Source organism: Nesoenas mayeri, assembly GCF_963082525.1.
Source record: "Nesoenas mayeri genome assembly, chromosome: 3".
In the NCBI taxonomy this organism is placed as follows: Eukaryota; Metazoa; Chordata; class Aves; order Columbiformes; family Columbidae; genus Nesoenas; species Nesoenas mayeri.
Window position 1 is genome coordinate 90480632 of NC_137544.1, and position 14938 is coordinate 90495569.

At 37.3% G+C, this 14938-nt stretch overlaps 1 protein-coding gene across 1 annotated transcript in view; it reads right to left on the reverse strand.

Annotated features, from left to right (window-relative positions):
• Positions 1-14938, reverse strand: part of RBKS (ribokinase) — a gene marked incomplete at both ends in the record, with an annotated part of 68919 nt that overhangs the window by 48400 nt on the left and 5581 nt on the right. The window contains one exon of the mRNA XM_080342906.1: positions 2565-2697. Within this exon, the coding sequence (XP_080199032.1) occupies positions 2565-2697 (133 nt within the window). The remainder of the gene's footprint in view (positions 1-2564; positions 2698-14938) is intronic.

A 14938-nucleotide genomic window follows, 5' to 3' on the forward strand; every position in this document is an offset into this window, starting at 1 on the left:
ACAGCATGGTGATACAGCACTGCAGCTGAGGCTTAAGTAGAATTTAGTATATGCAACATCAGGCTAGTGACATCAATGTCCAGTGAGGATCACTTCAATTTGTTTGTCAGAAGTAAAACAGGACTTTTTTTCAGCGCATACAACATCTTGCAGACTAACATCCCTTCACCATCTTAATCTAGGAGGTTTAAGAGTTTGTGTTTTTTTTGTAACAGCCACTACAAAAATAAAAAAAAATAGTTTGAGGAGTTTGGAATCTCTCAAGACCACTGTGCATTTTTCAGTTCTGCAACAGAGTTCTTGCATGAATACAAGCAATTAATTTATTTGCCCAGATCCTTTAATTCCCTGACAGTAATCCCTTACATTTCTCTGAACAGTTATCTTGTCTTTTTGAAGTGGCAACTATTCCATCAATACATTGTTTTACTGTACTGAGTAAACTGAGGAGGGAAGTTTAAGACAGATACTGTGATACATATTGATAACTCAGAGTAACAGTAGCCACTTGCAGAGACATCTAGGCAGAAAGTAAAATCCTGTTTGCATTTCCACTACTCAAACTCAGTACTTGGATTTTAAAATCCATAGCATTCTGTGGCATCTCTTGTAACTGTAACTCACCCTAGAAGTCCCTCTCTCAAACCCACACACCAGACAGTCAGCGTCTCTCTTCTGTGTTCTAAAGCTCTGAGGTATGAAAAATGCCTTGTCCCCTGATCTGAGAGGTCTACTTCTATTCTTGTGGAAGATCCTCTGAATTACAGTCCTCATAAGAGGATGCAAGACTCCAGCAGAAGGTCCCTTTGGTATTAACACTGATTCCACTCCTGGAACATCAGACTGGAGAAGCTATTGTTGCACCTGCACTAGATTGAAAATGCTGGAATTATGATGCAAATATAAGCATGTGCTGAGCACAGGACTGTGTGTGTGAGGGGCAATCTGGCTTTAAGAACCACTGAATACTTAAGACGACTTGTTAAAGTAGAAATAATTAAATTGTAATGGTTCATTATTGACTGACTCTTCTTAGTTTATTCAGCAAGAAACTATACTATTGACCTATGCAGATGTAAGACTGTACTGCTATGAGATGAGACTATTTTGTGAGGCTATGAAGTGAATTTCTAATTTAAAAATTAAATACAGATTTTAAAATTAACAAATACAACATTCTAACACTTATCTATATTAGAGTAATTCTCTGTTGTTTCTTTTCTCCCAACACATACACATTAGAAAGAAAGAAGACTAGGTTTCATTGAAATAACATAATATGGCTTTGGAAAGTAATTAGAAATTATAGTAACTGCTATATTTTGTTAGGAATGCAAATGTTTCCAGAAACATGTATGCACAAAGCAAAAGCTAGACCATTAAAAAATGAAACAAAATTCACACTTTCAGTGGAAAAAAAACCCTTTAACATTTAGCAGGAAATGTTAGCAGGGAATTCATTCCCAGTTCATCTTGTACTTGAATCTGGTCATTCTTGAATGCAAAGATGATCAAATATACAATATTACAGAAGCACAAATATTGCCAATACAAAAAAAACCCCCACATTGTAGAACAACTAGTGATAATGACCCACAGAAATGCTTTTAGGTGTGATTTAGATTTATAGCTATAATTCTTTAGCCTAAATATTGGATTGGAAAACCAGTGAGAAAGGCTTCCTTGAGATGTTTCCAGTACTTCTCAAGAAATCCCTGACAGACAATGATCCAGAAATCTAGCATCCTCCACAACTATGGAAATAACAAAATATGTCCAGCCAAGTTTAAGTTTCATCTATAGTTAGCACAGTATAGACAGCTACAGGGAGAGAAAACTTGATCCTAACCTAACTCAAAACTTATAATGTTTAATGACAAAAATAAAAGAAAAGCATTGTAAAAATATAGCATCTGCCAAGCTGAATCAGCCTGATGGCCTGTGAGCCAGTCTTCAGAACTGCTGTATACCAGATGTTTCAGAAAAGTGGGCAAAAAAATCCCAAAGCATGCAAAAGTTCTAGAATTTGAACGTGAATGTCTCATCCTAATCATAAGTAATGAGATAATGATTTAACCCCTGAAGCACAAAGTTTTATAATCCTTCTCAAATTTGCTACTGGCTTGTCAGCATCTGATTTTTAAACACCTACTAAGTAAATTTCAGATTGACTATAGTACCTAGCACCTGAACGTCCATCAAGCCCTGATTGTTGTAACAGTGGGAAACATAAAAAAGATGGGCTAGTCAAGATTACTTGAATTTTGAACATATCAAAATTCTTTCTAATTCTCTTTCCCATGGTACATCAATCTAAGTTTTGCAATCCTTCTTTATATGCAATTTCTGCCAGATCTCTAGCCAACTAGTCTTTGTTTCTGGCAGTGTTCTTCAAACAGCCTCCCTTCCGTGCTTAAATTTATAGCTGCAATAACAAAAAAGGAAAAAAAAAGGGAATTAAAAGGGACTAACCAAAACAACTTTTCTGTAAGTCACCTCAAGGTTTACTGGAATTTGCATGAACATTTAGTTCAGCTGTAATCCAAGCGCAAGTCAGTGCTTACCTTGCAGATCAGCGAGGTCTTGGCCCCAAGTCGAGCAGACTGGACACATTGGTTGGCTCCTTTCCCACCAAAACCAATGAAAAACTTATGTCCAAGGATAGTTTCACCAGCTCTTGGCAATCGTGTAGTAAGGCTATTCCAATTTAAAACAATATTTACATACATTAGTGACTGAAAATAACAAGCATCTTCAAAATAAAGAGTTACATTCTTATAATCCTAAATGGTCCAACAGCCAGTCAGTAAGACTGAAAAAGACTCAAAAGATCTTCTAGGGTCTCTACTCCACATCCCACCAGTTTAGATTTATTCCTTATATGCTCCCCAGTCAAACTTCTTGTTTACTACTCAAGAAAGGGATCACATTTCTTTTGTTTGTGTTTTACGTTTCTACAGAAAAAGTAGCACTTGATCCCTAACTGGGATTCCCCAGTGCTAACTCCATACAGATAAATAATAAATCTACAGGTCTCACTGCTCCTATTGTTTTACTGTAACATTCAGCTCAAGTTTACATATTGTTCATTTAATTTCACTACATCTAATTATACCTTCTTGAACCACCCTAAGTAATTTTTCACTTTCTTGGTGGTTACACCCCTCAAAATCATAGATCATTATCAAAACCTTGCTCCCCTCTGCTGTCACTCAGGCACACTCTACATATTTATCTTTTTTCTTTTTCTAAGTTTTCCTCTTACAAATCAAGCTTTACAACTTCTCAGCATTTTGTTGTTTCTTGAATGCACTCCAGTTACATTTACATCCTTCTGGGGATGAATGCCCAGAACCAGATGCACTAATACAAGCGAAGACCCATCAGGAGTGTATTCTGGTTTAATTTCCATTTTGGAAAAAACAAAACAAATCTGTAATTTTGTTAACCCTACCCAATGCTTTGCTCTCTCCAGTAAAAGCTGAAAGGAAGAAAAGACACCACCAAGACTATGTAGAATAACCTGTCTGAACGCAAAAGGCCAGCTTACTTTTGCCACTTCTATTAAAATGCATAACTCAAAGCTGCGATCACAACACTCAGATTGCCAAAATTTACGCCTCCTCAAGCCATATATTCCAAGCACAAGGAATAAAAATGGAATTCCTTCTACCTCTTAAGCTTCGAACAAGTCCACAATGTGTGGAGGGAAGGCCTCCAACAAGGTACTAGCAACTCATTCAGTCAATGACAGTGAGCTCCGACAGCTTTGCTAAAGTCTGCAGGAAAGAAAGGGAGAGCGGGGAAGGAGAGTCTCAGAGCACACAGAGCAATCTGCCCAAACAAGCAAGAGATTAACTTCAGCTCTGTTTGTCAATTTATAACATTATTTTACCAAGAAATCTACTATAGCTTCAAAACTACCAGTCCTCCAATTCAGAAAAAAAGTTGACACGCTTCTGCACTAGCAAACCACTGCAGAGTGCTTTTTGAAAAGGATATGAAGAATACATGTATATTACTTTCTGAGTGCATGCTGCAAGTTCCAGGGCATACTGGTGTTTGTGAAATCTTATGGAATTCATGACAGGCCACAGCCAGATTTACTGAAAATTCTCAGGAAAAACAAACTTTTTTTTCCTAGTCATTTTCAATTCCAGCATCCATCAGTCCAAAGGTTTAGGATCATTAAAAAACCAAGAAAACCTAAAATTAAGCTAGCAAAGCCAAACAAGTCCTGAACTCCCAGAAATTAAGATTTTTGCTTTGAAGAAGTTGCTACAGGTCTGTGCTTCATCAGTAGTTAAGGTTTCCAGAGAGATGCAGGTAGAGATGCAGACTCTAAGTAGAGATGCTTGCTAACAGAGCACCCTATATTTTAGTGTGAGGGTCTGGTACCCAGCCAGCAGGTTTATTTTGTGTGAGTGACCACAGAGAAACTCCAGAAGGCTCACACATACAGCTAATGACACTCATTTTGTTTCCAGAGAGGCAGAGCTGGGAACATTCTGTTGGGAAATGTTTAAGATCTTTCAAGCAAAAACACAACAGCTTTTTAGAAGTATACTTATAGGTACCTTAGATATATATATATATGGAAAGGTCTGCTAAGTTAAAACTGTTTGCCCACAGCAGCATCTGGTAGGTTGCTTACAACAATGAGTAACTGTAAGATTTCAGGGAACAAGGTGTAGTGAGTGTAGATAAATAATGTTTACTAATGGTAACATCTATAATTTATTACTATTTTCAACACTGGAAGCCAAAGTAGTGATGGTTGTGAACCAGAGAATGAAGGCCACAAAACTCAGCCGAGGAAGCTGCTATTCAGCCAGTGCCACGGTACTGCACTCACACTTCTAAAATTATGTGCCATTCAGTAAAGAATAGTTGTGTCACTCAGCCTTGGTAAGAAATAGTAGTTGCAGCCCTTGTATAATTTCCTTCATCCACAGATCTCACTACACGCTAAAAAGCAGAACGATGTCATTATTCCTCTTTTGTCGGTGTGAAACTTAGGCAACTCTTTTTGCCTTTTTGTGCCTTGGGTCAGCCAAGAAGCCAGTGGCAAAACCAAAAATAGAGACCAGCTCAATCCACTAGCTCACACTGTCTTATTTAAATTCTGCAGTATGAAAATGGTATCAAGTCTCAATTCATTTTCCTTCCTCAGGGTGTTTTTCAGTGATTATAGCTTATTGTAAATAGAATATGTTTCCCCAAAAAAGCAAATATATTTTTAGACAAAGATTAACAATTGCAACATCCCAGCAGACATCTGCTAATAGCACTGCTCTGAGTTCATATGCATTTTCAAGAAATACGCCCAATGATACACATTCTTGTTTTAACAATGACCAGACCACAACTTGATTCTTCTCTTGGTTATATTGGCATCAACACGCAACTCCAATGGAAGCATCAGTAATTGCACTGGTGAAAAAACAGGCTTGCTGAGATGTGAATCTGGGTCTCACTGTTCTAAGCAGCATGGCACAACAACTGCCTGTGGGAATCAAACAGCTTGTTGAAGATGTGGAAATGACCTTTTTTATTGTTTTGGTGGAAAGGTACAAGGCAGAGGATCAAGTTGGAACAGTGATTTATAATTAGTGAATTTTAAAAATAGGCTAACAGACTAGGCAAGAACATGCAATAAGCTCCTGTAGCTCACTGTAAACACAAACCCCACCTTATTACTTTCCAGGCAGGAGCGTCAATCCTTTCAGACCAATTTGCCACTCCAGAAGCCTATTTTTATTTTACATATTAAACAAGTTCAGAGTACAAATCTATATATATAAGCCTGGAGGTTTCACTTTCACTGAAACAGATATTCAAATTTTTTTTTTTTTTTGCTATTCTCTTGTCATTTAATTCTGCAACTATACTAACTTTTGACTCAAATCAGACAATTTTAATGAGCATTTCAGGCTTCTGTTATGAGCAGGCAATGATGAGTAATCTGTGTGATTAAGGAACCCTATAAATTCTTGGCTTACTGATGGTGCCACAAAGAATACTCAAAATAGCCTAAAAGTGATGAAACAGCTAATATTACTCCAGAACTAGGCTAAATAAGTTAATCAGAAAAACTGTCACACAGGCTTTCAGAAATGTTACATAAAATGTTTTACAAAAAGCCATTTACAACTTTGACGTAATTGGAAAACACTGACCTGAAAAACCTAATTTAAGTTGCTATCCAACAGGCTACTCTTGGCTTATGTGACCAATTCTGCTCAGCTTTGAGAGGATAAATGGTACAACGTATATTGAGCTCTCGTGTCTTATAAACAACCAGAAACTAAACTTGAAAATCCCCACAAAATTGTTAGATGGGAAATAATATTATTATATAATGTTTTGAAAATTGTGCTTCATACTACTGAATAATATTCATAAGGGAAAGTTCAGACTGAAGCATCCTGAAATACTTTGGACTTTAAACAAAAAGGAATATAATCACTCAGAATTTCAGCTGAGATTTTACAAAACAATATTTAAATGTAAAGTGCACAGCAGTGCTGCTTACATTTGTCCACGGGAAATAAACAATCTTACACTCACTTTCAGAGGTTTGGGATGAATAAAAGTACACACATAAGGATTTCACCATTGGAGTAACTTGAACCCTCTCTTCCAGTAAGCGTGTGCCACAAGTTCCCTTAAAAGCTAGAGCTGATTAGCATTTGTATTTTTAGACAGACATCCCTTCAGAAGGATGGCATTAAAAACAGAACAGAATCCTTTACTACTGTGTTGAAGCACTGAATCAGAGGTGAAAGTGCAACTTACTGAGTCATTAATGTCCCTTTCCCTGGTATTCTGGGTTTTCTTGAAAAAGTTCCCATCTAAGCAGTTACTAGATCATATTCAGAGATAGAAAGTGTGAAGAAGGAGGGGAAAGGGAGAGATGTATATTAGTGGCATTTGCATCAATTAATCCTGAAATTAATCATGCTTTTCTTCAGATTCTTGACACCAAACCAGTGTCTGTTCATTGTCTTCAACACATGAAAGTATTATAAAGGTATATTGTCACCGTTAGCTTAAGCTGATGTAAACTCATGCCCTCTCCTCAGCAGCATTTTCCTGCTCTTTCTCTTCCATCACTTTTATTGCTCATGGAGCTGTTTAATTCAAACTAATTTTGTCCCAAGGATTACTTGACTTTAGATCAGCAAATTGCTCCAACTCGCTCTGGAGCAGCCAGGGTGAGCCAGAACCTGCAGGACTGAGAAGGGGAGTGAGGGGAGGAGAAGGAGTGTCTCTGCCCTAAGAACAATGCTGACTTTCATTTGAGATGACTTTGTATGTTGAAAACACTGAATGCTGTGCACGTAAGGTTTAATTAAGTAGTATACTTAGCTCATCAGACATAGCAAAGTAAAGCATAAAATGTCAGTATGCTTCTGAGTAATGACATGTGCATGAGAAAGGAAAATAGAAAAGAACATAAACATTTTTCTCAAAAAAAAAGAAGAAAAAATAAAAGAATATTCTCATCAGGCAACTCAGAGGGAAAGAGAATTTATGTGTTAGATTAGATATCACATTATCTAAGATGACTGTCATTTACACAGTATCAAAAGAAACATTCAGATATTATTTTTTCTCCTGAAGAAAGGTGAAGATCATCAGGGGTATCAAAATAGTAGCAGAAATACTGCAGGTAAAAGTGTCTTAATAAAAAGGAATATACAGGCCTAGAACTTAGCTTTGATTCTGTTATCTTTGAATCACTGAACCGAACTGTCTCTTTCTCCCCTCCTGGGAATTCCCTAGAATGGGGAAAATCCCTGTGAGATGATAGTAGGTGTAACTAGCCACTGTCTAGTATAATACATACAATTTACCGGGCTTTCATGATTCTCAGAACTGAATAAAAACAAAGGAGGGGGATAGTTCTTGCCTCTAACTAGGAATATGAGTACAACATTGAGGTGAAAAAATCTCAGACCTCTTTTGGATATGGCTTGATGTTTTGGTTTAGCCATGGACTGCTTTGTCTAGCTTAATTTTTAAAGATTTGAACATGTGCTATGGGAAAGTATGCACATCATGGAGACAGACCACAATTCTTTTCAAAATCTCATGTTCTTGATTCATTTATGCTTTCTTCCCTTTTAGTAATCCACTAAAACATCTTACTGGAAGGTAGAAAATGTTCAGGATTTATAGAGAGAGTACCTCAGGAATTTAGTTAACTACAGCTTTGTTTAAACACGGAGCTATCCAGTTCTTAGTCACACTTCAGATCTTTAATGACTGACAAAATTGTTAAGAGACAATTAGAAATCATACAGAATTTTTCTTTTCTTCCCCTTGTATCCCTGAAAATGACAAGTTTTTCTTTAAAAAAAATTAACTTTTTAGACAATTCAAGTAATTGGTTATTTCTTGAATGTTTGATGGTCTGAGTTCTCTCTCCAGCCCACAGTAATGAGAAGTGCAGATACACTACCCAAACTGGTACCAGGCAAAATAACTGATGTTTAAGGAGCAGTCCCTTTGTAGGACAGTACTGGCACAGTGGCAGAGTGACATGTAAAAGCTTTACCCCATCATCCATTCAGTGTATTTTTCAAACCTCTTCGATCTTACATGATATACAATTTGCCACCATAACACAAATAACAATGAATGATGAATTGGTGCAGAGCAGGAGGAATCTCTTTAATCTGTTTTGCCACCAGAGGAAATATATATTTTATGAAACACATATATATGTATTTTTAAAAGACAAACTGTTTGGTAGATCTCATTACTGAATGGGTAAACAGCTGAACCAAAATAACTGGCAAAAGGCTCTGGCAAGGGAGAAAACAAATTGAAGGGCTTTGACTACAGGTAGGAGGGTCATGAGTGTGGTATCTTCTTGTATGTGCAGTCACAATCTCAACTTAAAAAGACTGAAATTCATAACACGTAGAATGAGAACAGATGTCCACAGCTCTTCAGGAACTTCAACAAACATGTGTGTTGACCTTCACGCAGAAACAAATTTTATCCTCCTAGATATTAAAAGATGCAACAAATAAGAAGGCATCCAGATGAATGTCCCGGAGTATTTACAGTAGTGCACTGTACTGCACTGCAGTGAAATGACAGTATCACCAAGAGATCAAAATTCCTAAATTATGCTAGGAGTATGAAACCTGCAACACAAAGAAACAATTTATTCAACTAATTGCCAAAAGTAAGAAGCCTTCTCATGGAACAATGAACCTATAACATTTCCTCACATCGCTAGCAGTTAAATTTTGGGAAAAGGTGGGCACAACACTCATGAATTCATAATGTGTGGAATGTTTAATTCTGACTTTGAGGCTCTAAACAGATTAAAAAGTCCCAAACAAATATGAATTTATCTTCAGATATTCAAGTCTCAGCAAACACCTCATCATTCTTACCAAACATCTGTTTTGTATTTAGTAAAGATGGTGAAAATTTTCAAAATTACTACTCTCTAACTATTTTTGCCTCCCACATTGTTCTTCATTGATGTCTCTCGATTACATTATTTTTGGAACTGCAGTTACATAACTATTTTCAAGGCAATCTGATGGCAATGTTGGAAAAGACTGTCTCTGAAACATGCTGTGCTCACCCAGGATCGAAGAAGGTTGGCTACAGTTCCTATGCCAAACAGAACATTATATCGTGACGAAGTAGCAAAGATAAAGCAGAAAAATCAACACAAAATGAAACAACCTTGGCAACCCAAGCAAAGAGTGATCTTTACATACCCAAGGACAGATTAAGATACACAAGACATATATGAACATTAATCTTCACCTCTTAAAGAAAGGATTTGTCAAAAAACAATGAACAGAGTGGAAATAATATGGTTGAGTGGATAGGCTATAGGGTCCTTGTTCTTGTCATCATGATTTTTTATATACCGGTAAATCAACAAAGTAATCTGTGCTTCTGCTCTCCTATCATGCAGAAAATAGGGCACCTACTGATCTCCTGACAAATGGTGTCATCAGACTTTTCCAGGTAAAAAATGAAAAAGAAATCCCCCCCAAGCCCTTAAGTACTGGCATTTTACACACAAGCATATCATGCTTTATAAACTATGATAACACATCATAGATGTGTTCTCACTACATACTCATAAAGATGAAGTACAGTGCAGTCAAAATATTAATAATTTTCTTCAATAAGATGTTGCTCGAAAAGCAACAGGACAATAATTCTGACAAGTATATTTTCATCAAGTTTGTAAGTACAGTGGATTCCTACAGAATCCATATGGGTCACAAACGAAATAATCAAAGCAATACTTAGTTTGCTTTGCACATACCTCCTAATGTATCATAGAGAATGAAGATAATCAATGTATTTAAACTTAATATGAGAAGATAATGGAATGGCACGGCACGGCACAGAACAGAACAGAATAGAATAGAATGGAATAGAATAGTTCAGTTGGAAGGGACTTGGAACCATCATCCAGTAAAACTGCCTGACCACTGCAAGGCTAAATATGGAGTGCCTTCATGAGACAAGTTTTTACTTTTCGACTATATTACCCTTGATTTGCTGATTATTTTTTTTTTTTAAAAAAAGGCTTTATCTAAAGTTCAATCTAATCATAAAGGCATCTACTGAAATCTTGGGTTACAATAACACGAAGGCTTGGGGGGCAAAGATGAGAACATGCAGGGTGTGGGGGGTGCTAGGGCTTTGCTGGCCAAGGTTAACTCTGCCATGACAGGCAGGAATCTCCTCTAGGTAAGGACCTTTACATTTTTCACAATTTAAGCTCTCTTGGGAAAGGTAGATCCCTAAGTATCAGAAAGTTGTAATTGCGTATAACCCTGACTTACGATGCCTGTCAATGCACAACTCCTGTGTCTTCATTAATGCTCAGCATTTTATGATCAACAGGGAATAAAAACTGAAGAAAAATCTGCTCATTTTTCCCGCCTCTATTTGGAGTGCTATGAGCTCCAACAAAACCACCAACTGCTTTTTCCAACAGGTCTCTTTTCTTTTATACTTTGTTCTTTCTAGGGAAAACAAAACAAAACAAAAAAAACCCAACTTATTAAAAGATTGAACAATACTAACAGGGTATTCACAATGAATAATACTACCGGGATCAAACAATTAAAAGAAGTAAGGCATATTCACATTCTCATTACAGCTGAAAACATGGAAAATGCCTGTCTCTCCACGTGAGTACTGAACTTGATCTGCCTTTCCTGTTCCTTCCCATCCTTTATTTTCAGCTCTGACCAACATGTTTTTTCAGTTTTTCTGTTTATACTATCAAGGTTTATGCATTTTGTATAAATAGGGATTTGAGAGAGGATAGGAAGTATAGCAAATGATGGATGGAATAATTTAGCTACAGGGAGTTATGATTCTTTGGAACCAAAAGTTAGTTGTTGAAAGACGAGAGTCAGGAAAAGAGCAACACAGAAAAGAAGTGCACTCTAAGAACATGGTGTAGAAAGGCAACAAGAAGAGGTGAAGGCAAGTAAGGTAATCATAGATGGTTCTGGAATGACACGCTATTGATCTAGTACAGGAAAAAAATAGAAATAATTGACTGAAGTCACAAATGGAAAGAAGAAATAATAAAACCCAGAAGAGAGCACACAACTGACATATTCAGGAACATTACCACCTTCTTATTTTATAACTAGTTGTCACAAAGATCAACGTGTTCTATAAAGCTGCACCTACTTGGCAATATACTAGTGAAAAATCACTCTGTATTTTCTTCAGGCTCCAGGTATATGATACTAAGCCTGAAAGGAACCAGAGATGTCAGCATCAACTAATTTACCACAGCTTGATATAGGGGCTAACAACTGGGGCCATATAAAACAAGCAAACAAAACCTTACTGGTAAGCTCCTACGGAAAGAACAGCTCAGACAGCTCCTAGAGGCAGCATCATACATATGCCTGCCCAGAGTGTTTTTACACAAATTTCTTACCGTCAACCCTGTATGATTTTTATTACAGCTTTTGATTTGTGCCAGCAGCTTTTCACTGTCACAAGTACTAAAATTCACCCAAAGATATTTATGTTTAGAAATGCATCTAGGAAAACGGTTATTTCCATTAACAGCACAGCCAGCAAGTAATTAATTAACAAGACAGAACAAAACTATTAATCGTATAATTCTGTGGCTCATAAAGGGGGAGAAAATACAATATTCTCAGTGTTGGGTGTTGAAATATGGTGCCTAACAACTGCTTATTCTGACAAATATTTTCAGAGGAGTTCCTTTAGACAATTTCCACTTTGACTGTAGTGAATCTTGTATGGCAAACACCTCCAGACTGAAAATGCAAGAGCTATTTTAAATATTAAAAAAAATTTTCCAATAATAGCAGGGACATTAATCAAAACAATAACAAATTGTGGGAGTTATCTGGTAAAAGAGTATTCATTGAGGCAAAAAAATTACATATATTCATAACACAGCATAATATTCAATCTGTATCATTGGGATACAGCAGAAGCCCAAGGAATACCCTGAAGTACTGACAATGCCAATGTCCAGTGTATTACTTTTACCTGCTATTTATTTGAAACTGCACAGATATCTAAGAATTCAAGAGAAAGCAAAAGGCAACAGTTGTGCCATCTGTAAAGTGGGATGTTACAATGTGAAGCAATGGCCATATGCTATAGTGCACTGCTGAGATAAAATGACACCTTTCTGCAGCAGAAATGAACACAAAACCCTTACTCCTGACATTGATATTGGAGAATTGGTAAATAAGCTTTACATTAGTAATCTCAGTCTGCAAAACTGACATACAATAATTCTGACCTCTGCTGTCACCAACCCATGAGAAAGCATGTACATACTTAGGAAGGTTCAACAAAGAGATTCAGCTACTGATAGCTGGCAAATAGAGCACCCATTAAAAAGATTAAAAGACTGATAAGCACATTGTTTTACTTTTGTGGGTAGTGTATAATAGCTTAGTGACCTCCAAAGGGGAAAAATGCCAGTCTAATGAGAGTAGAAAATTGTGCTACTTTAAGTCAAGCATTTAAGTACCTTTGAATAACAAACCAATAAGGAGTACCAGGGTGTTTCAGACAAGTGTTCTTTGCCAGGCGAGAAAACACAAGATGGAGTAGCTGATTTTCTTCTCTCATTAGGAAAATATACCCCAAAAAACTTATCACTTGCTAGGATCAAAATGCTTCTGGATTCATTTGCTCCATTACCTAAGTGAACTCTCTAGAGAATTAAGCAATAGTTTCCCTGCCTCGTATGGACTAAACCTAAAAACTTGGTAAACACTAGTTTTATCTCACAAACCATAATTTTTAATTGCCAACATACATAGGAAAGGCATAATCCTCCACTGATGATATCATAGTCTACTGCCATGGAAATGACTGCAGTATCATAAACACAGGTTTAAGATGACCTCACTTGCATAGGAAAGAGGGAAATTTCACTGGAATGTGAATGACATTGGGAATAAACACACATAGATACTATACGATGAATAAACTCTTTTACTAGTCAGTTAAATATGGAAGATGAAGGCTACATCCAGACATGCAGCTGAACAGAAGAGGGATTCTCCTGTCCAAACACTGTATTACTGCCTCTGAGTCCCTGAACAGAGGAAACCCTCTGAGCTCCTGTCAGGGTTCCATTCTGTAACTTCACTACACCAGACAGGAGTGAAATCCCTGCCCTGACAGGCTTACAGTTAAACCACAAGAACATGAACAAAGTATGGCTACAAGAATATAGTGTAGGATCACAGAACAACATCGTAGCTGGAATGCTTCCTAGAATGAGTAAGTACTTCAGAAGTGGGAGGAAGAGAACTATACAGTCTCTTGAAGCACACAAAATAACATGAAGTCAGACACAAATGCAGAAGTACGATCTCAGTGTGGCAAGTGCTAAGTGTTTTGGCATTGGCTCAGGAAAATACATATATTTAACCTTCAGCTCTGAAGTACTCCGAGAGGCGTCAAACAACTGAAGGATGGGAAGCTGAAATTTGTGTGTAAGCTTTGCGTGGCTGCGAGCTGGGAATGCTGAGTCCTGTGTGGGACCCCAAGTTGAGATGAGAACAGGGAGTGGAGAAATGTAGAAGGCGATAATGATCTCACTTAAGTAGAACCTTTCATCTTGAAGGATCTCAAAGCAATTTACAAACTTAAACAGACCAGACACTGCAGCTGGTAGGAACAGAAGGAGACAGCTGGGTAACTCATTCATGGGAAGGAGGAGGCAACAGAGGACTTACTGGGTGCTGTACCTTCCAAAATGCTAGTGCTGGGAGAAGATAGCAGGACTAAGCCAGAGCTTTTCCCTGAGTCTTGCCATGCAGCCATGTAAGGAAACTGCAGAAAGCAAGCAGGCATGCAGAGCTGGCAGAAAGAGAAGCAGAGAAACAGGAGGGCTCTGGAGAGCTGGGGAGCTGTCACTGTTAGGACTGTGGTTTCCCTCCCTTTTATCTCAACCTATCTTTTTACAAAGCAAACTGCCTTTCTTCCCTTCCTCCAACTTCAAAATGTTTTCCAAATGCATAGCAGGACAACCTCTTGGTTACTGGGAAGCCAAAAAAATTACTTCAGGTACAGCATTTGTGTTGTCCAGGCCTGACTGTAGTACCACAAGGGCTATTCTTTAGCTCAAAAGCACTACTAAATATATACTATTAAAACTGAACTAGATAAACAAGTCTGGAAAACAAGTCATATTAGTTATTGTTGAAATGTAACTGCTTCTGGAAGGAAAGACAGTGCCCAATTACAGTACACAGTAGCTTAGGACACAAAAAGAAGATGCCAAATGAAAGGGTAGGGAGGTTTAAATTGAATAGAATCTAGAAAGCAGCACTTTAGTTGCACTAAAGTTAAAAGACACTGTGTGAGCAGTTTCACATTTGTATTTCCCAAGACTTTTTAAATTTCCCCATTT